Raw genomic sequence first — 19,949 nt, forward strand, 5'->3', positions numbered from 1 at the left:
CCCCAGCACTAGTACAGCTGTCATGCTCTCAAACTAGGAGGCTGTTGGTTTTGGCATGATCTTCCTATGGCAGTAGTGATCAGGTAATGATACTCAACCACATCATGTTTGGACAAGACTTAATTCTCCATTCAGCATGTATTTGCAGAAGGACGGCACTGGCCTGGGCACTTAGCTGGGTGCAGAGATGGCCAGCACGCATGGCCTGCATCACCAAGGGCAGTCTGCTCTTGCCACCCTGATGACACTTCAGTCTGATGAGGGTGGTGTCCAGTGGCTGAGCGCTGGCTGGCCAGCAGTAGCTTCTTGTTCTTCCTGGAGAACCAGTCTCCCAGAGTTTGAAGACTGTTGTAACTGTCATCTCACCTGGTGTACCCAGTCAATACATAGTGTTATTATGAAATGTTGGTAAGAGATTTAGAATAAGGCACGGAAGTTAGTGCTCAACACTGAGCTCTTCTGAAAGAATCTTCCACTACTTGTTTTCCTTTCAATCTTCTTTTCTCGTTTGCACACTTTTTTTTTTTTTTTTTTTTTTTTTTTTGGACAGGCAGAGTAGACAGAGAGAAAGGTCTTCCTTTGCCATTGGTTCACCCACCAATGGCCACTGTGGCCGGTGCACCGCGCTGATCTGAAGCCAGGAGCCAGGTGTTTGTCCTGGTCTCCCATGCGGGTGCAGGGCCCAAGGACTTGGGCCATCCTCCACTGCACTCCCGGGCCACAGCAGAGAGCTGGCCTGGAAGAGGGGCAACCGGGACAGAATCCGGCGCCCCGAACGGGACTAGAACACAGGGTGCCGGCGCCACAGCTGGAGGATTAGCCTAGTGAGCCGCGGCGCTGGCCTTTGCACAGATTTTACTCATCCTTGGTGCTGGACGAACTTGAGGTTTCATGTGGACCTGTAGACTTCCTTACCTGATAGCTGTGTGATGGGATTCTCTTATTACAAACTTAACAACCCTGTAGACAGACGCTAAGAAGTGAAAACGGGAGATTCCTTCTAATCTTAGAATCCGGGGCCGTTGTCACGCCACGTGCTACACAGCCACCTCTCACCGAGTCCATTCACTGATGTGTGATAAGAGCGGACTTTACGCGTGCCCACCTGTGAGTCACACGTGAGTTTTCTCTCAGCCGCACTGTGATGAACACCCCGGGTTGAGGACAGCCTGGGACATTGTGATTTTTTGGTGTGACGAAGGGAAAACTCTGGCATTATGGGAATCAGCCCGAGGTGTGTCTCTGTTGGAGCTGCTGCTGCACACGTTTCCTGTGAATTTGCAGAGCATGCAGCGTGGACACACGGACTGGGAGCCATGGAGCAGGGTTTGAATAGAGGGCATGGAGACGTGGGATCTTCCCTCTCGGGGAGATGGGGAACCCCTTCTTTCAGGCAGAGCTTTTGTCTAAAAAAGGCAGATATGTATCTTCATTTTTAAAGAAGTTTATGTGTGGAGCCAGTGCTGTTGCATAGCAGGTAAAGCTGCCGCCTGAAGCGCCAGCATCCCAGGTTCGAGTCCCGGCTGCCCCACTTCTGATCCAGCTCTCTGCTGATGTGCCTGGGAAACTGGTGGAGAACGGCCGAAGTGCTTGGGCTCCTGTGCCCACGTGGAAAATCCGGAGGAAGCTCCAGGCTCCTGGCTTGGGAATGGCCGAGCTCCAACCATTGAGGCCGTTTGGGAGTGAACCAGCAGATGGAGGACTTCTCTCTTTACCTCTCTGCCTCTGCCTCTCTGTAACTCTGCCTTTCAAATAAATAAATAAATCTTTAAAAAATGAATCAAAAGGGGAAAATAAAAAAAAAAGAATTTTGTTTATTGAAAGACAGATAGACAAGGTCAGAGACAGATATTCTATCTGTTAATTCACTCCTCAAATGTCTGTAACAGCCAGGACTGGGCCAGGCTGAAGTCAAGAGCCAGGAATTCCACCCAGATCTCGAATGTGGTTGGCAAAGTCTGAAGTACTTGAGCCATCATCTACTGTCTTCCAGGAATCTAGACTCAGAAATGGAGCCAGGGCTCTAACCCAGGCGCTCTAATAGTGGTTGTAGGTGTCCCAAGAGGCATCTTAACCACCATGCTGAAACACCTGTCTGGAAAGCGCTGTCTGTCGTGTGGTGTTGGGATTCAGGGAGTGAATTGCTCAGATTGCAAATGCAAGCCCCTTCTGAGCTGTGGATGGGCCCACACCTCCTCAAGGTTTAGGACTGTCGTCTTCATCGTGGAGTCCTTGGGAAGGAGCAGCCACAGAGACCCCAGCAGCTCTTGCCGTGGTGAGGAGGATGTCACCAGGGCTTGGGATGGAGAAAGGAGCCAGGACTTTGTGCTTGCTTCACACTGATGTCACAGCCTCTTCACACTGATGTCACAGCCTCCAGCTTCAGACAGCCCTCTTACTGTGTCAGTAAGAATTAACAAGTGCCATCCATGCGTACAGACACCACACACACATGCTGTGAAATAAGTGGTGCTTTACAAATGAGACTGAAAGACATCAGATAACTTGCCCCCAAACAATCAGGAGTCATGGTACTTCCGGTTCCTTGAGCTCTAAACTGTTCTGGGCTGCAGAGCATGTAGGAACATCTGAAATCATTGGGGGGAAGGAAGACACTTGGAACGTGAAGCGGCCAAGGGGTAGGACTAGGGGTAGGGTTTCCTTCCAGGACTGCTACACCCCATGTCACCATGTACACGAGTACAGGTTGGAGCAGGTGGAGGAGGATGTGTGCCATTTGGGGCCAAGTGTGTCCCCAGTCTGCACCGCATGTTCCCAGGACGCGACTGGTCTCCTCATGGAGAAATTCAACAGAATTTTAGGAACTTGGAGAATATGCAGGATTATGGAACAACAGTAGGGGTGAGTAGAATGAGAGCAGCTGTAGGTTGGAGGGTGTTACTACCCAAGGCTAGTTACATACAACTCCAGACAGTGCTGGTCCCACGGCAAGGTGCAGAGCAAAGAGGGTGTGGGAACTTACCATGGCATGACTTTCCCCCAGCCACAAGGATTCTGGGCACAGTGTGGGGTATGAGCCCCAGGCACCTGCGGGACAGAACAGGCTGCCCTGCCTTGAGCCGAGGAGCGCTGTCCAAGGTAGACAGGGAGCCCAGGAGGCAGGCAGCTTTATCTAGATGTAGCCTGCAGACTGGGCGCAATGTGAACTGTGGGGTAGAGAGGTGAAAGGCCAAGTGTGGAGGGTGCTCAGGGGTGGCTGCTAATGCTGTGGTCAGTGGACATCTCGCATATACTGCTTCCAACACCCAACCCCTTTCTGAACCCCATAACCTCACTCTTCTCTCCCCTGGATTTTGTCGTCTCAGACACAGCTGCTTCCCTCTTCAGCTATACCCCAACAGTTATCCCCAAGCCAGTCCATCTGCAAGGTCTGTGAACTTGCCTTTGAAAATGTCACAAAGGTAGCAACCGCCAGCACCCCTCCCCTCCCGCCAGCCCAAACGTCCACACGCCCACATGTGGTCCTCCAGGTGGCCTCCCTGAGTCACCTCCCTGGGTCCTTCTTTGCCCACTGCAGTGAATTCCGCACAGTGTCCAGAGCTCAGCTCTTAAAACATGATCATATATCACTCTGTGTCCAAACCTCCAGTGGTTTCCTCTCAGGAAAGCCTGAGATTTTCACCCTGGCCTCCAATCCAGGAGTGAGCTGACCCTGATCAGCCTTCAGCATGTGGAGGCGCTGCACCTGCTGTCTCCCCAGCCTGAAGTGCACCTGCCCAGGTACCCAGATGGCTGCTTTTCTCATCTCACTTCCTGGGAGGTCTTGGCCACATGCCGCACCCCGACACACACACACACACACACACACACACACACTCTCTCTCTCTCTCTCTCCTTGCTGTGTTCTGAATGCAGAGTCTCTGTGCGTGGCCCCGGTCCTGTGGCTGCTCTCCCGCCCAGCGCCGTGCTTGATTGCAGTGGAAGGGCATCCTTCCGTTTGCCCTACTTTATCTGCCATAATTCTGCAGTGTAGCAATTCGGGCATCTTTGAGAGAGAGACTTGATATTCTTTAAATGTGCTTTTTAATTAAATGCAACCTAGACGTCTCCCTGCTTGGTCTCTACTGTGAGTACAGGGTTCACAAGGGGGAATTGGCCGGGATTATACTCCATTTCCTCTGCTGAGTTCTTTATTCCTGTCACTACACAGAGCCTTCCTCTAAAGCCCCTGCCTTCAGTCGCCGCGGCTGCTAGCTGCCACGCGTCGCCAACCTCTGCGGAATCTCCTTTGATTCAAGGTCTCCCCTCCAAACTCCTAGACTCAGCCTGGAAAGAGCTTGGTTGAGACAGCAACTGGGAAGTCTCAATGAAGGAAATGCTTTGGGGGAAGGAGTATTCTAGTTCATTTTATTTTGGTCGACTGTCACAACCCAGGAAGGTTGTTAGGAGGAAGATGATGCACTGTGGATGAAGATATCCATGACTGAAAGCCTTGCTCTACCTTTGAGGCCATGTGACTTTGGGGCTTGATTTTCTAGTCTGTAGAAGGGGACTATAACAGCTGTCTTACTGGGCTGATGCTAGGTGACATCGGGTAGCATTTGTAAATATTTAGCAAAATGTTTGTAAATATTTAGCAATAATGACTGTATGTGAATGTGGTAAAATAGAACACCCTTCTCTTCTTCCATTCTGTTTTCAATCTTCTTAGAAGTAATCCTTCCTTGGCCCAGGTGCTTGGGCCCTCCACCTGCATGGGAGACCAGGAGGAAGCACCTGGCTCCTGGCTTTGGATCGGTGCAGCGCGCCAGCTGTAGCAGCCATTTAGGGGGTGAACCAACGGAAGGAAGACCTTTCTCTCTCTCTCTCTCTCTCTCTCTCTCTCTCTCTCTCTCTCTCTCTCACGGTCTAACTTTGCCTGTCAAAAAAAAAAAAAAAAAGTAATCCCTCCTATATGAGCATATACCGCTTTAAAAAGTTTTGTTGGAGCTAGTGCTGCGGCACGGTGGGTTAAGCCGCCACCTTCATCACCAGTATCCCATATGGGCTATGTCCCAGTGATCTACTTCCAGTCCAGCTTCCTGATGGTTTGCCTGGAAAAGCAGCAGAAGATGGCCCCAAAGCCTTGGGCCCCTACAAGACCTCAGAGTTGGGAGACCCAGATGGAGTTCTGGGTTCCTGACTTCAGCCTGGCCCAGCCCCAGCCATCACAGCTATTTGGGAAGTGAACCAGCAGATGGAAGATCTCTCTCTCTTTCTGTTTCTCTCTCTCTCTCTCTATCTCTCTCTCTCTCGCTCTCTCGCTCTCGCTCTCTCGCTCTCTCACTCTCTCGCTCTGTGTGTCTGTGTGTCTCCCTCTGTAACTCTGCTTTTCAAGTAAATAAATATTTTTTTTGACAGGCAGAGTTAGAGAGAGAGAGAGAGAAATGTCTTCCTTCCGTTGGTTCACCCCCCAAATGGCCGCTATGGCCAGCGCTGTGCCGATCCAAAGCCAAGAGCCAGGTGCTTCTCCTGGTCTCCCATGTGGGTGTAAGGCCCAAGCACTTGGGCCATCCTCCACTGCCCTCCCAGGCCACAGCAGAGAGCTGGACTGGAAGAGGGGCAACTGGGACAGAATCCGGCACCCCAACCGGGACTGAACCTGGGGTGCTAGCGCTGCAGGCGGAGGATTAGGCTAGTGAGCCGCGGCGCCGGCCAAAATAATCTTTTTAAAAAATGTTTTGTTAATGTGGGACATTGAAGGAAAGGGTAATAGTAGTGGAGTTAGGAGTGGAAGTCTATTATTCTAGACTATTTATGATAAATCAAGCAACATTTTTTAAATTGAATCTCAAATACTATGTGAATATAGTAACAGGCTGTTTTATTCTTTGAAAATGCCGAGATATTCTTCTCTGCATGTTTGTTCTAAAAATTGAAAGTGGGGAAAATTTTAGTGGCAAATTCAATACGGCAGGCTCAAGAATGGCAGCAAAGCACGTCTGTTTCCCTCCTCAGCCTAGAAAAAGAGGTACACGCTAACACAGTAAGGGAGTAAGAGACGGGGGCACAAAGGGAAGGAAAAGGAAGGGAAACCATGAACAAGTGAGGGCAGACACAAAGGCGTGGAGAGCAGGTCTCAGGTGAGGAATGAAGACTCTCAGGGGAGCAGAGCTCGGTGTGGGGACATTGGAGCAGCCTGGTCACAGGGTACAACACAGGGAGAAACAAGAGAAGGTATAGTCAGTTACATACGGATGGGTCTACTTCCTACGCCTGCTCCCGTGAGCTGAATACTCAGCAGGTAAGATACTGGCCTGGGTAGACAGAGGAGTGGGTGAGGATTCCTCCCTGCTGAGAACGAACAGATTCCGAGGCAGGGCCTCTGCACTCTGGGATTTAGGGCCCCTTCCCAGTAATCGGGTTCCTCACCTGACTGAGGTTGTGATGAACAAGCTAGCGTTCCCACCCCCCAGTTAGCTTTTCACCGCTCTCCAGTGTAGGAGGATCATTGATGAGAGCCCCTACCACGAGTGTGTGACTTGGATGCGCGTTGCTTCCATAAAACAAGTGCAGGAGGCTGTGGAAAATGGACAGCCAGAGCCAAGAAAACTCTTTTGGGGATTACAGTGTGGTTGAGAAGAAGAAGTTTTAAGATATAGTTGAGGAGGTCTTTCCCAAATTAGAAAAAGGAAAACATTAGAAGAGGGTAAGAAACATACTGAATCAGTCAGAGACCTAAACTCCAACCAGTGGGGGCTCCCAAAAAAGGAAACGGGAAAAGCAGAGGGTGGGAAGTTGCATAGGAACTGACGCGTAAGGGTGTGTGTCTCTGCAGTGAGAGGCCCTCTCAAGTTGCTAGTGGGGGAACAGAAGACCCTATACCTAGGCACGTTTGAATATTACATACTTAGAGAATATCCCAGAAGTTCAGAAAAAAGGCTAACCCACAAATAATGGGCATCAGACTGCTAGCAGACTAAGTTCTCCTCTATGACACTGAAGACCACAATGTCTTCAAAGTTCCAAGGGAAATTGACTTTCTACTCGAACGTTTTTGCCTGGACAGCCAACCACGTGGGAAAGAATGGACTCCTTTTCAGTTATTCAAGAAGGAAAAGAAACCACGCATCCCCGGGGACAGTGGCTGTTAGCTAGAAGTCTTGGGGTGACAAGACCACAGTTAACCAGAGGTGGGGAGGTGGCTTGTATGGACAGGGAACTCAGTGTTTGCCTGCACACGGGGTAGAGAGAACATTCCAGCGGCTTACAGCAAAGTGTGGCAGTGTCCCCACTTTCAGGCCAGGGGGATTCTCTCCTTGATTTACCCTTGGTTCTGGTATGTGTCTCTGTGTTGTAACACGATGCGTCTATTACTGTTTCTTACAGTTTTAGAGGTTAGGTATTGACTTGCTAAGCTGGGTGACCTTTGACTGATTTACACCACCTCACGCATCCTTTCAGCATAATTAAAACAGTATTTCTAGCTCTTTTGTGATTTCCTGCTACAACTTTAAGATTGTGTTTGCGGGGGATTGATATTTTCAGGTTACAAAGGTAACACTGTGTATGAGAGTGTGTGCACATGTGTGCACGCACACACCCCCTTTATTTCCTGGACTCTTGGAACAGTATCTTCCCTTCCCTCCTCTTCAGTACTCCTCTGCTCTCTGCTTCCCTCTTTCAGTCTTCCATAGTTATGCTTTTACATCATCCAGGCTAATGGCATCTGGATTCTGGACCATCACCATAATTACATCTTCCACTTTTACTGCAGATTCATTATAGAAATGCAAACTAAATTTGAAATAAAATTGTAGTATCATAAAAAGTTTGTAGAAAATGGGATGAAAAAATAAGTTTATTTTGGTGCAGAGAATTTTTGAATCCATGCATGGCATTTTTGTAGCACACATTCTCCATGAATTTCTTTTAAGACATTTGTATTACTACATAAAGATTATCTATTCCACTACTAGGTGGTATCCAAAGATTGTATTTCTTATACAGGTTTTTTGTTTTCTCCAAATGTTTGGGCCCCTGCCATCCACATGGGAGACCCAGATGAAGCTCCTGGCTTAGGCTTGGCCCAGCCCTGGCAGTTGAAGCCAACTCAAGAGTGAACCAGCAAGTGCAAGATCACTCTCTGTCTCTCTCCCTCTTTTTCTCTCTAACTCGGACTTTTAAATACATAAATACTTTTTAAAAGTTCATGGAAATGCATATTATGGAAAAACTCTGGATGGATTTCCAAGTTTTCTGCATCAAAATAAACTTCTTTAAATTCCATTTTTTCCATGAAGTTTTTGAAGCCCCCATTTATCTAAAATTCCAAAGATCAACAGGAACTAAAAATCCTGCTTAGTATTTTGGCAACGTGGCAACATGGCACATGTGAGCTGAGCTCATCCATCGTGGCAGAGAGTGGAGATGATGTCTGATGTCTGAAAGTGGTAAATCACAAAATAACAGTTTAAAATTAAGTGCGAAAAGATGTAGAAATGCCTGTCTTTGGAGGGAGGGACTGCTCCATGGCACATGGCTTTCACTGAAGTTTTTAAAAACCAAAACAAGAAGGCATAACAGAATCGTGCCCTACAGCAGGCGCTGTCTTTGCTGGTCACCCGTGGAAATTTTCCTGAGATGTTCTTGCAGAGTTCCAACAGAAAGCATGTGGGCTTTGCAATCAGAAGCCCTACACACCTTGCCTCGACCTTGCTGTGGTCACGTTCACCGTAATTGTGACCATGTGTGTGCATCACAGCTGTTCTTTGTAGGCACTACTCTGGTTTATTCCCCCAGCATCTCTTTCACCTTCTACTTCCCCTGCAAGTACCTTACATAGTTCGTGCGTCGTTAGACAGTACTAACAATTTGGTGGTGGTTGGAAGGTTGCATTAGAAAATGGCCTTACAGTTGCTGACACCGGATTGAGGGAGTCACTGAACTTTTCTTACAGACACACAGTGCTCCAGGGTGCACTGAAACAGTGATGCTTACAGCGTGGTGTAAAGAAAAGCTGTGTTCTGTGTGACGGCCAACCAAGCTCCACGGACCTGCCCGTGAAGGAGCCTCGTGCAGGGTCCCCCTGCCCTACCGCCTGTCCCCGAGGGCCGGGGACTCAGGCTGGGAGCCGTCTCTCCTCCGGGCGGGAGAGGACCCGGGGGTCCAGGGACGGTGGTTCCCCAGCAACGCCAAGTGCTGAGCACGGGTTTCCTCTCCTGCCACCGCAGCTGAGCGGTGATTAATGCCAGATTAGCACCTTGCTCAGTGACCTTTCGGCATCCACACTGCTCTCCTTCACTTCTCATAACTATTTGCAAATATTAGCCGCTCAGGTCGTTTCTCCTCATCAGCGACTTTCACCGCCGGCAGGCAGGTTGCGAATGTGATTGGCATTCAGTTACCGTCCGCTGCCCTGTCACGGAGGTGTCTGTGCTCTGATAACCAGCCTGTCAGCCCCAGCTCGGTCAGGAAGGGAGCCTGGGGGTGGCTTGGGAGGTAAGGAGCTCGGAGAAGGCCAGGGCTGCCTCCCCCCCACCCCGGGGACTCACGGGTGAGTGGAAGTCAGCCTCATGTCACGTGACCCATGGGTAGGTCTGAAACACTGGTTTGCTGGCTCTGCCTGCATCCGGTTCTTCTTCGTGGACCCACATGCGCCTTTACTGCGAAAGTCACATACTTCCCGGCGGGGATGCGGGCTCCGGGCTGTTGGTGCGGAGGAGCGGGTGGTCCCCTCCTTCCTGTGGATGCCCACTGGCGGGCAGAACTCCCGTTTGCCAGAGTTCTCCTGAGTGCCCTGGCTGCTGGCAGCTGGAAGGGCCGGAGGAAGCATTTTGCATTTGCAAGGCTTTAAATCTATCTTTATTTCCAGGCTGTTACACCCCCACCCTTTATTGAAGTTCCTTTCTAGAAACGTCTGGTTCCCTGAACAAACAGTAGTAAAGCATCCCGGGAGTAGTTTAATTTTGATGTTAAATGTCCTTTAGAGAAAAGTGGTGAAATATGTTGTTTTTTTTTTCTCCCTTGTCACCTGCAGTACAAGCTAAATTATTTAGTTTGATACTCACCAAAGAGATGGATTCAGGTTATTTACTTTCCAGAAAAGAGAAAGGGCTTGGAACTACAGTGACAGCACTGCAGGCTGAGCGGGGTGTTTGCTCTGGAGACCCTCACGGGAAAGTTGGCTACTTCTGAAGATGCTATGCCTCGCAGAGAGCCCCACGCACGAACTGTTCGTGCGGTTGAACAAATGCGAAAATACCAGGGACACTGGGCAGTAAGCAAAGTCTTAGATCAGTTTAAAAAACCAAAACCAGCAAGCATTTCGGAAAGTGCTGGGCAGTCTCAAGCCCTTAGCTGCTCCATGTTCCGTGCAGTTGCATAATGCATCTGTCACACTGCCACCCCCGTGGCTCTGGTCACAGGCTGGGGCTTCACCAGAGGAGGCTGGCATCGCACAGGCCCCGGCTTGAATGGTCTGATGCCCACACGGAGGCCGTGGCTGTGACCATGCCCCAGGGCCCCGTGGATTCTGAGTGTATTTGGAGTGTGCCTTGTCAAGATGCTTCCTCTGTCCTGCTCTGCCCACCCTGTCTTCTGTACGGAGGACGGTTCCACAGCATCTGTGTTTTCTCTGCCACAGGAGACACTGGCACTGCTGAGACCATGGCTCCCACCATCGTGGTGGCCCCGGGCAACAGGAGCGTGGTGGCCGGATCCAGTGAGACCACCTTGGAGTGCATAGCCAGCGCCAGGTACGGATCGGCCCCGAGACAGGCTTGCTCCTGTACAGCCACCCGCGGCGTGACGCACAGGGGCCGGCTCCTCGAGAGACGAGGTCCTGTCCGTGTTGCTGGGCCCCAGCACAGTGTCTGGGAAGACAGGGAACTAGATGCGATGTCTCCCAGAGAGGAGGCGGAGCTTTTGTATGTGGCGGAGGGTGAAAGAGGGAGGAGCTAATCCCTCCCCCGCTCCTCAGTCCCAGGTCTTCTCTGCCTCCTTAATGGTCGCTCCAGAACCAAGGCTCCGTGTGCACGCCTCCCGTGTAGCTGTAGTGTCCCGTAGTCGTATTTATTTTAAACATTCTTTTCCTGAGCAAATGGAATCATTAGGACTTATGGTTCATTGCAGCTGCAATTAGCTATCCTTGCTCAATAGCCCCTGAGCAGACTGTATCGTGGATGCGTGCCTGAGGGGGAGAGTTATATCTGGATTGATTTTTAAATGTCCATTGTTCAGCCCACCATGGTTCCTGGTAGAATTAGCTTTGTCAAGCTTGCGCTGAATGCCTGAAATTATTATTGCCATCACCATGGCTCACAATTATTGTCACTGATGTCCTTGTCCACACAGGCCTGTGGAAGAGCTGAGTGTGAACTGGAAGAGAAATGGAGTGAGGGTCACCAGCGGGCTGCACAGCTTTGGGCGGCGCCTGACTATCAGCAGCCCCACCTCCGCAGACACGGGCGCATACGTGTGCGAGGCCACGCTGCGCGGAAGCGCCTTTGAACCAGCCCGGGCGAAGGCCTTTCTCTCCATCATAGGTAAGGGTTGCCCAGTCAGTGCTGGTGTCAGCACCCTCACGTAGGCTCCCTGGGGAAAACAGCAACACCTGCATTGCACCGACTTTATTTTTAACTCTGCAAGTGGAGACGGGTTGAGTTGATCGTCCAAATGCATCCTGTTCTTCTGTTGCAGGATAGAAATCTTTTAAGCCCACAGGGCTGGTGTTCTGAGTGCTCCCAGTCATAAAGCTGGGGAGCGGAGTGGTGAAGCCCTCATCGCGGGCAGCGCCTGTCTCCTCCAGCGTTTCCACTACCTTTCCTGTAACCCTACACCGGTCTTATGTCGGTGTTCGGAAATTGTTCTATGATGGTTGTGATTTTTGACCCAGAAGAAAGTTAAAAACTATTGGATGTTTTTAACTGAAAAATAAGAACAGAGAGGCTTCCTGAAAGTGGGCCAAGTATTGACCCTGAACCAAGGAGGAGGACGATATAAAATCAAGTGCCTTTGAGTTGCCTGGTTCTGAAGGCTGGAAAATAACAGGTCCGGGGACTGTGCTTTGCTCAGTGGCTAAGAAAATCCCAACTTTCTTATCAGATTAGGATACGATCACATCACGGTGTGAGGCAGGTGCCTGTATTCTCATTTCCCAGCTCCGGTCACACATCTGCTTCTCTGAAGAGCCTGTGATCACTGTCCCAGGGCACCAGGTTCCTAGGCGGTGGCTGCTGCCACTGACAGCGCCCTGGATCCATGGCAGCAAGGCAGGATTCCTTCCTTGCCTCTTCCCTTTGGAAAAGGGGAACTGGGAAGCCCAAACAGGAGGCGGCCCTATGGAGAGCCGGAGCTCCTTCAGTCATGTCCTTGCACTTTGCCAGCTGGCAAAATAAGAAAGGAAACACATGCAGTTTCCTGCGAAATTAGTGTGAGTGTCAGGACTGCCCATGATAGGAAGTTTGCCCTGGGGTCATCACCATCCTTGAAGTCCCTGGGACCTGGCTCAGTGTCCCGACTAGGACCCTCCTAGCCACCGTGGGAACCGGCAGCACCCTGAAAGAAGTGTGCGAGGGCTGAAAGTGCTGGGCAGAGTGGACCTGGACTCACCAGCCCTTGTTGATTCTGCGCCGGGATCCGAGCTGGTGCCCCGGCGCCTTTCTCGACACGCTCGCTCTCTACCTGTAAATATCACCTCCCTCTCTCTCTAAGACTTTTTCATCCTGGTTGATCTATAGCTCTGTGAGCACAGTACATTACAGACTGAACCGAAATTAAAGTGTGTGATGTATAAATCTCGTGTAGGCAGTACTGTATTGTGTTACAACACTTTAAGGTAATGTAAGCAAGAAAAGAAATGTATCTCTCTGCAAACACAAAGGATTGTTTCTATCATAATTCCTCTTTAAAATATTTAAATCTACCATGGGAACTTGCATCCATTTATGTCTGAATCCCAGAGTGGATTAGTTCCCTGTCCTCTGGAGCTGCCATCTGTGTTCCGACTTTTAAAGGGACACGTACATACTTTACTTCTTCATGGCGTTTATTTAAATCCCCTTTTATTCGTAAGGATTTGCTGTGACAGGTAGGACTTGGTGGTGGGGAGCATGCCTCTGTCAACTCGGAAGCGTTGGGTGAGATGACGAGTCCTTGCCCGGCCACCGTGGAGGGATCGTCCGGAAGCATGACCAGTTTCACAGGGCTGCCACTGCAGAACTGTAAAAGAGCTGTCGCTATGAACATGCAGATGAAAGAGAGCAGAAGCAAATTGGCTTCCAATTACTTTTATTTCATCCTGATGAGACAAGACAGACGAGTCGCAGTTGTTTACTCCACCTGTCAACTTCCCCGCCTGTGGCTCAATCTCTGTGGTTTAAACACAGGCACAGAGCTCTCCTCCAGGCGGTGTCGTGGCGGCGGGAACCTGCCTGTCACCCCTCATTGCACGGTCGGTGGCTCCATGATCTGGCATCACCTGACCCGAGCCTTGTTGTGTTTGTTGTTTTGGTTTAATTTGGGAGACAGAGCTCGCATCTGCTGGTTCACTCCCCCAAATGTCCACAACAGCCAAGGCTGGGCCAGGGCTGGAGCCAAGAGCTTAGAATGCAACCCAGTTCTGCCGCCTGGGTGGCTGGAGACCAATCATGTGAGCTATCACGGCTGCCTCTGCGAGTCTCTGTTAGCAGGAAGCTGGAGTCAAGAGTCAGAGCCTGGAGAGGAGCCCAGGCACTCCAGGAGGGGCACAGGTGTCTCCGCCGGTGCCGTGACCGCCAGGCTCCCTGCTTGATCCACAGGTCCATCTTCTCCCAACCTCCCTTCCCACCCTTCAGCAAAGGCGCCCCTGCCTCCGCCCTCCACACAGAACCTGACCTTGCCATGCCATTGCTCCATTCCTTGCATACTGAAGCTGCCTGTGCTCACCTTCCTCCCTCTCCTCCCTCCTCCCTCTCCTCCCTCTCCTCCCTCACCTCCCTCTCCTCCCTCTCCTCCCTCTCCTCCCTCTCCTCCCTCTCCTCCCACCTCCCTTTCCTTCTTGACCTGTTCTCCAGCCCTGGAGCTGACTGTGCCCCCTGGGGCAGGCAGGATGTGCTGGGGATTGCCGCCCCGGGAGCAGCCCTCAACTGACCTCTGATGGGAGCTGGTGGGTGAACCCCCAGGCTCCCTCACCCCTGTGGGTGGGGGCCCTATGGCAGGGAGCTCTGGTCACCCACAGGGGTGTCAGCTGATGGTATTCCTGGTACCTCCCACGTCAGCTGTTGGCATCAAACCCTGCCTTGAGTCCCGGGGAGGCCCACCCAGAACCCGAGCCTTGTCCGCTGGGGTCCCTGAGCAGCCCCTGTGCTTGGGATGAATGCCCTGCACCCCTGGTTCCACCCAGTCTGATTAGCCAGAGCTGTGTGTCCCTGGGGGACCCCCTAGGTGTCACCTCTGCTACTCTACTGGCTGTGCGTCCACAGCATCGGGGACACCGGAGGGGCAGGGTCTGGGTTCCCGTTCTCACTGCACCTTTCCCAGCCTCTGCCTCTGACACCCTCAGATTCCACGTCCATAACGTGGAGACAGTGTAGGTGATGGTGCCAGCCCATATTGTGAAGATTAAATGAAGGGGTGCTCACTGCACCAGTGGGCGCGGTGCCACTATGCCATATGTCACTCTGCACTGGTGGTCTGCCAGCAGCCAGTAATTACACTCAGCTTTCCCCGGGAGCCCCTGCAACCAGGGTGTGGCTCATAGTCCGTGGGTACTGTTCTTTCTTGGGGAAAATCTGTGGTGTGCCTGTGCTGCATGCGTTGCCCTCGGACCCATGGTTCTGCACGCTGTCTCCTCACCGCGCAGTGCCGTGTCATTCCCGCTCATGCCCTCCCCCATAATCTGCATATCCTGGCACACCAGCTTTCTCACACCCACTCGGAAGGGCAGGAGTGTTAGAGCTGCCTCTGGGTGTCTCACATCTCATCACTCAGAAATCAAATACCTTCATTGTTACAGTAACAAATCTGTGTAGCTTCTCTCGGCTGATGCCAATACCATCATTGAGAAATGATTCTGTGGTTATACCACAAGGTCTGGTAGAGGCTGCCTGCCTCACACCTGTCCATACTCGGCAGACTCTGCCTGCCTCCCGCCCACCCTCCTGTCTCCCTGCTATCCTCTCTTCCTTTGCTTCTACTGGGAATCTCTCTGCCCTCTCTCTCCTCCAGTCTCCTGCTTCCCACTGGACAGCGTTCTCTGCTCAGAGGCTCACGTGATTAGCCTGGGCCCACTCGGCTAATCCAGGCCTCCTGTTTTGGGGTCTGTAACCTTAGTCACATTTGCAGGGTCCCCCCAGAGCATGCATACAGCTTCCAGGGGTTGCAGGGTGGACACAGGGGACCATTCTTCCCACCACTGTGGGCAAGGGCACCGATGTGGACAATGAGGGCAGCCAAGGGACACTGGGGGACCAGCTGCTCCGTGGGGTGGGCCTTCAGGAGGAGAGGGAGTCAGACGGGGCCGTCTTTGGCCTTTGCTGTGATCCTTATTCACAAAAAGCCCTGAGACTCAGAGCCATGAACCCACACCACAGACAGGAGAGCACACGGGGCCCTTCGTGTGCAGGGGCCATCCCCACCCTGGCTGCCCCCATTGCCAGAGCTCACACTGTCACCCTGGGATTCTGGAGAGGGGGCTTTGATAGAGACCCTGGATTTCAGGGCCACCTGGGAGGGCCCCCCACCTCCAGTTCTGAGCCTGTGTGGGTCCTGAGGCTGATTAGCCTGTGCTGCCCTTAACAGTGCGGGTTCACTCAGCACATGAGAACCTTTGCGTGACGTCTTCATATTGTTTCAAAGGAGATCAAAGCATTCGTTTCCATCCCCACTTTGATCGGCTGCGGTTGTGATCAATTTTTAAAAGCCCAGTGTGGGCCGTGCACCCTTCCAGAAAGAGCTGTTCCTGATGCACTAAGACGCGCACTCACCCTCTTGCCCTTGGAAGGTCAAGCATTCTACAGAGGCTATGCCAGGACTCCTAGCTCCCAGTGGACACATGTCAGCTCAGTCCTTCCATGGCTAGGCTGCCCCGTGTTTGCCTCACTTCTGTTCCTTGTCGCAGACTAGCTGTGACAGCTGTAGCTGGGGATGGGGAACGCACCCGAGCACATGTTGCGTAAGGAGATGTGAGGGGTCAGCGGCGAGAGGAGCTACAGCCTATAAAGCAGGGAAAGGAACAAAGTGAGGACCAGAAGCTGCATGGCCGTCAGGGCCTCGAGGGCTTCGGCAGCTGCTCTGCTGGCCAGACACGGCACGGGCTGGCAGCATCAGCAACAAGCATCGTGCTCTGCCTGCCCCCTCGGGCCTGCCTGGCACTGCAAGCTGCTGCCCCAGGCCCAGTGTGTGCAGGCCGTGCAGCAGAGAGTGCCCAGCCCCTGTGGTAGCTGACTGCAGAGGTAACAGTGACAGGGCTCAGAGAGGTGTGGCCTTGGCCAGCTCCCAGCCCCAGAGCCAGCTTAGGATCGCTGTGTGGACTACCGTTGTGTCTGGTCCTTGCTCCGCCCCCCCCAGAGCCTTGGAGGCTGCAGGACATTGTCTCGGACAGTAGCCATGGGCAGTGCTGTGGGGAGGTCAGTGTGGAGTGCAGGATGAGTCTCGAGGAGTTATACTTAGTGTAAAAGCCAACTCCCAAGATTGAATTCGGTGCAGTCCCATCTATGCAGTGCTCCTGAGGTGACAGACTTGCAGAAAGAGAAAAAACTGGTGGTTGCCGTGAACCGGGCTTGGGGGCTTGGGCTGAGCACTGTTACCGAAGCGTGGTGTCCTCCGGGTGGCCATTCTGTATCTGATGTGGTGGTGGTGGTGGTGGTGGTGCAGGAACCCACATGAGGTAGTGTTGTATAGAGCTGCTCTCCCACATACCCGTACACTTGGGCACAAGCCACACTGGGCACATCTGATTATGTCAGTGTCGACATCCTGGTCGTGCTGTTGTGCCATAGTTTTGCAAGTTGTTACCCCTGAATAAAGGAAAAGAGGTTTCTGCAGTTATGTAAAAGTCAAACTAAATCATAAGCAAACGATGATTTTAAAAAAGACAATGTTAAAAAAACGAATCAATCATAAGTACATGGTGACTTTCCCCTAATTTATTCCCTTTTCCCCTCGCGTCCCTTCCCTCAGACCCTGATGGTGGACATCGACTCTAGCATGCTCTGATGAATGTGGGACCTGACCAGCCGAGCCACTGAGTGGTTAGACTGTAAATAACGCTGCTCTCGTGGCTACTGACTAAGCAGACGTGACTGAGTGCGGGAGTGCCTGTGTGTGCGTGAAGGCCCGGTGGGCAGGAGGCGGCACTGGGCCTCTGTGGGTCCCTCTAGGCTGGAATATGTGCACGCAAAACAGAGTAGGGGTTCTGCTTCCAGATAGGGAACGTGGAGCCGTCCCCTCAGCCAGACGGGAGGACCCAGGCAGGTTAGTGCCCAATTCCTGCCTGACTGCATTCCCAGAAACTCACGGCCTTTACTGGTGGGCCATTTTTTAAAAAAAGATTTACTTATTTGAAAGGCAGAGTTAAGTGGAAGGAACACACACACACACACACACACACAGATTTTCCATCTGCTGGTTCACTTCCCAAATGGCTGCAACAGCCAGGGCTGGGCCAGGCTGAAGCCAGGAGCCTGGAGCTCCATCCAGGTCTCTCACGTATGTGGGTGTCAGAGATCCAAGCGCTTGGGCCATCTTGTGCTGCTTTCTCAGGAACATTGGCAGGGAGCAGGATTGGAAATGGAGCTGCTAAGACTTGAACCAGAACCCATAAGAGATGTCGGTACCAAAGGCGCAGGCGTGGGCTTAACCACTGAGTTACAAAGGGCCCCTCCTGGTCATTTATTTGAAATGCTAAGTTTTTGTTTATCTTTTGCCTCTTTTAGGTTCCATCCTGTTTTAAAGACAGTCAGTGTGGGAGCCAGGCCAGGCTGTGGTTCTCATACCCCACACCCTTACAATGGAAATCACCCACTTGGAAGGCAGTTCCCAAAAGTTAATTATCACCAGGAAAGTGTAGACAGCAGCTTTTTGTTATCAGGGTAATGAAATCACTATCGCCTTAATACTGCACACACTCTGCCGTGCCTCTGTTGGATTTCTGCTGAATGAACTGAGAAAAATATTGCAATGTGCTCTCCAAGGAAATTCACTGTTTAATATAAGCCCTGTTTTTTCGTTGAACAGATGAGTGGAGTATCTAGAGACACCGGAGAGTTTCCTCCATGGCTAAAGACAGATTAGAGGCCCTCCTTTTTTGCTTCTTTGCTATTGTTTTGTGGTCAGTTGAAGTATTAAGTCTGTATTTTGGAGAACGGCTAAGACTTGAAAACAATACGTCACTGGGCCACACCGCTCCTGGGCCTGGGCCTGGTGCTTTGCTGTGCCACCTTCGTGCTTTGACGTGCTTCGTGATGTGTTGGTGTTTGGTTTAGATGCTGAAGCAAACCAGCCTATAAAATACTGTGCTGTAAATATAAACCTTTATGAACCTCTGGGGATAGCCCTTCTAAAATGTGAATTAAGATATTCCATGATTCACACCCATAAACTGAAAAGTAGCCATCGGCCTAAGTAGTAATTTGCTTTCTGAACCTTTAGCTTATAAATTGCTGCTGGCCTCTGCTCAGCAGATCCAGGGTGTGTGTGTATGATGGTAACAAATGATGAAGTTTATAAAAATAACTTTCAGGAGGAGCGCGGATGAGCTGAAGCTGTTGTGGTCTTTGACGTATCCTCCTGCTCAGGGGCTTGTTTTTTTTTTTTTCATTATTATTTTCTTCTTCCTGCAGAGCCACCGTATTTCACTGCTGAGCCTGAAAGTCGGATTTTAGTTGAAGTGGAAGAGACTGTGGACATCGTGTGTCGAGCCATGGGTGAGTGTGGCCCCAATCGGAAGTGGAGCATGACAGTGGCCATTTTGCAGGGCAGGGTTTGCACCATTCTAGGGAGACCAGGAGCTGATGGCTGAGAACAGCTTTGGGTGGAGGACAGGTGACCTGGGGCAGCATGTTGGACCTCGCTGAGCGTTAGCCTTCTCGTCTGCCGAACAGTGATAATATTTGCCCAAAGGAGAGCTTAACGCACTTCCATGCCACACAGAGAAGGGTGCTCCCTCAGGCTGTCATCCCACAAGCATCACTCCCCAAGCTCAGGGAGGAAATTCACTCTGATCCACGAGCTCATGGGGACTGGGGACCAGAGCCTCTCTGGGGCAGAAGGGAGACTCCTGCACTTCCTCTCTAGCTCTGGGTCAGCTTTCCTGTTATCAGGTAACCCCACCCCTCCTGCCCCATGCCCGATTCCTGTCATCTGCTAGCAGCTGCCCAGTGATTACACAGAGACCCCTGCCTAGAGACAGGAGGGTCAGTGCCACCTCACTCACCAAACCTGTGCACTGGCAGCTGCTGGCAGGGATCACTGTTCTTCCAACCTGGTCATCTTAAGGGTGGGTGTTCTCTTCTCCCTGCTAAGTGTTTGGAGGCGAGGATTACAGTTTTGTGCATCTTCCAAACAGCTCCATGCAGACATTGTGGTCTGACAATACACACAGAAACCAAGCCTGAGCAAGCAAGGTTAAGTAACTGGGTCAGGGCGAAGAGCCACGAAGATGCAGTGAGGTTCTGCTGTAAATCATCACCCGCTTCTGGCAGTGGGAGCTGCTCATTAAACACTTGGCAAGTGCAGCTGGGTCTTAGGGGACTGGACCCAGACCCGACCCATCTGCTGCCAAAACATCTGCTCCTGGGGGGCCCCAGGGCTTCCCCCGGGAGCTGAGGACGGGGCTCACAACAGGTAGTGCTATCAAGGGTGTCCTTTTCTTTCCTTTCCGAAAGAGAGCAGAGTGTCTGAACACTGAACAGTGCTGATGGGAAGGCAGAGGGGAGCCCTGGCTGGTCCCTGCCTGGGCGTCGAGTGGCCGTTGCTTCTGCCTTGAGCGGTTCCGGCCCTCACTCCTGGCCACTCGCCATGGCCGCCTC

At 51.7% G+C, this 19,949-nt stretch overlaps 1 protein-coding gene across 6 annotated transcripts in view; it reads left to right on the plus strand.

Annotated features, from left to right (window-relative positions):
- The window catches only part of SDK1 (sidekick cell adhesion molecule 1), a 980,492-nt gene that overhangs the window by 719,617 nt on the left and 240,926 nt on the right, over positions 1-19,949 (plus strand). For all 6 annotated transcript variants that reach the window (XM_070064289.1, XM_070064291.1, XM_070064290.1 and 3 more), the window contains 3 exons: positions 10,586-10,697; positions 11,296-11,486; positions 18,762-18,845. In XM_070064289.1, coding sequence (XP_069920390.1) covers positions 10,586-10,697; positions 11,296-11,486; positions 18,762-18,845 — 387 coding nt within the window. The remainder of the gene's footprint in view (positions 1-10,585; positions 10,698-11,295; positions 11,487-18,761; positions 18,846-19,949) is intronic.

The sequence above is a fragment of the Oryctolagus cuniculus genome, chromosome 19, assembly GCF_964237555.1.
Source record: "Oryctolagus cuniculus chromosome 19, mOryCun1.1, whole genome shotgun sequence".
NCBI classification, from domain to species: Eukaryota; Metazoa; Chordata; class Mammalia; order Lagomorpha; family Leporidae; genus Oryctolagus; species Oryctolagus cuniculus.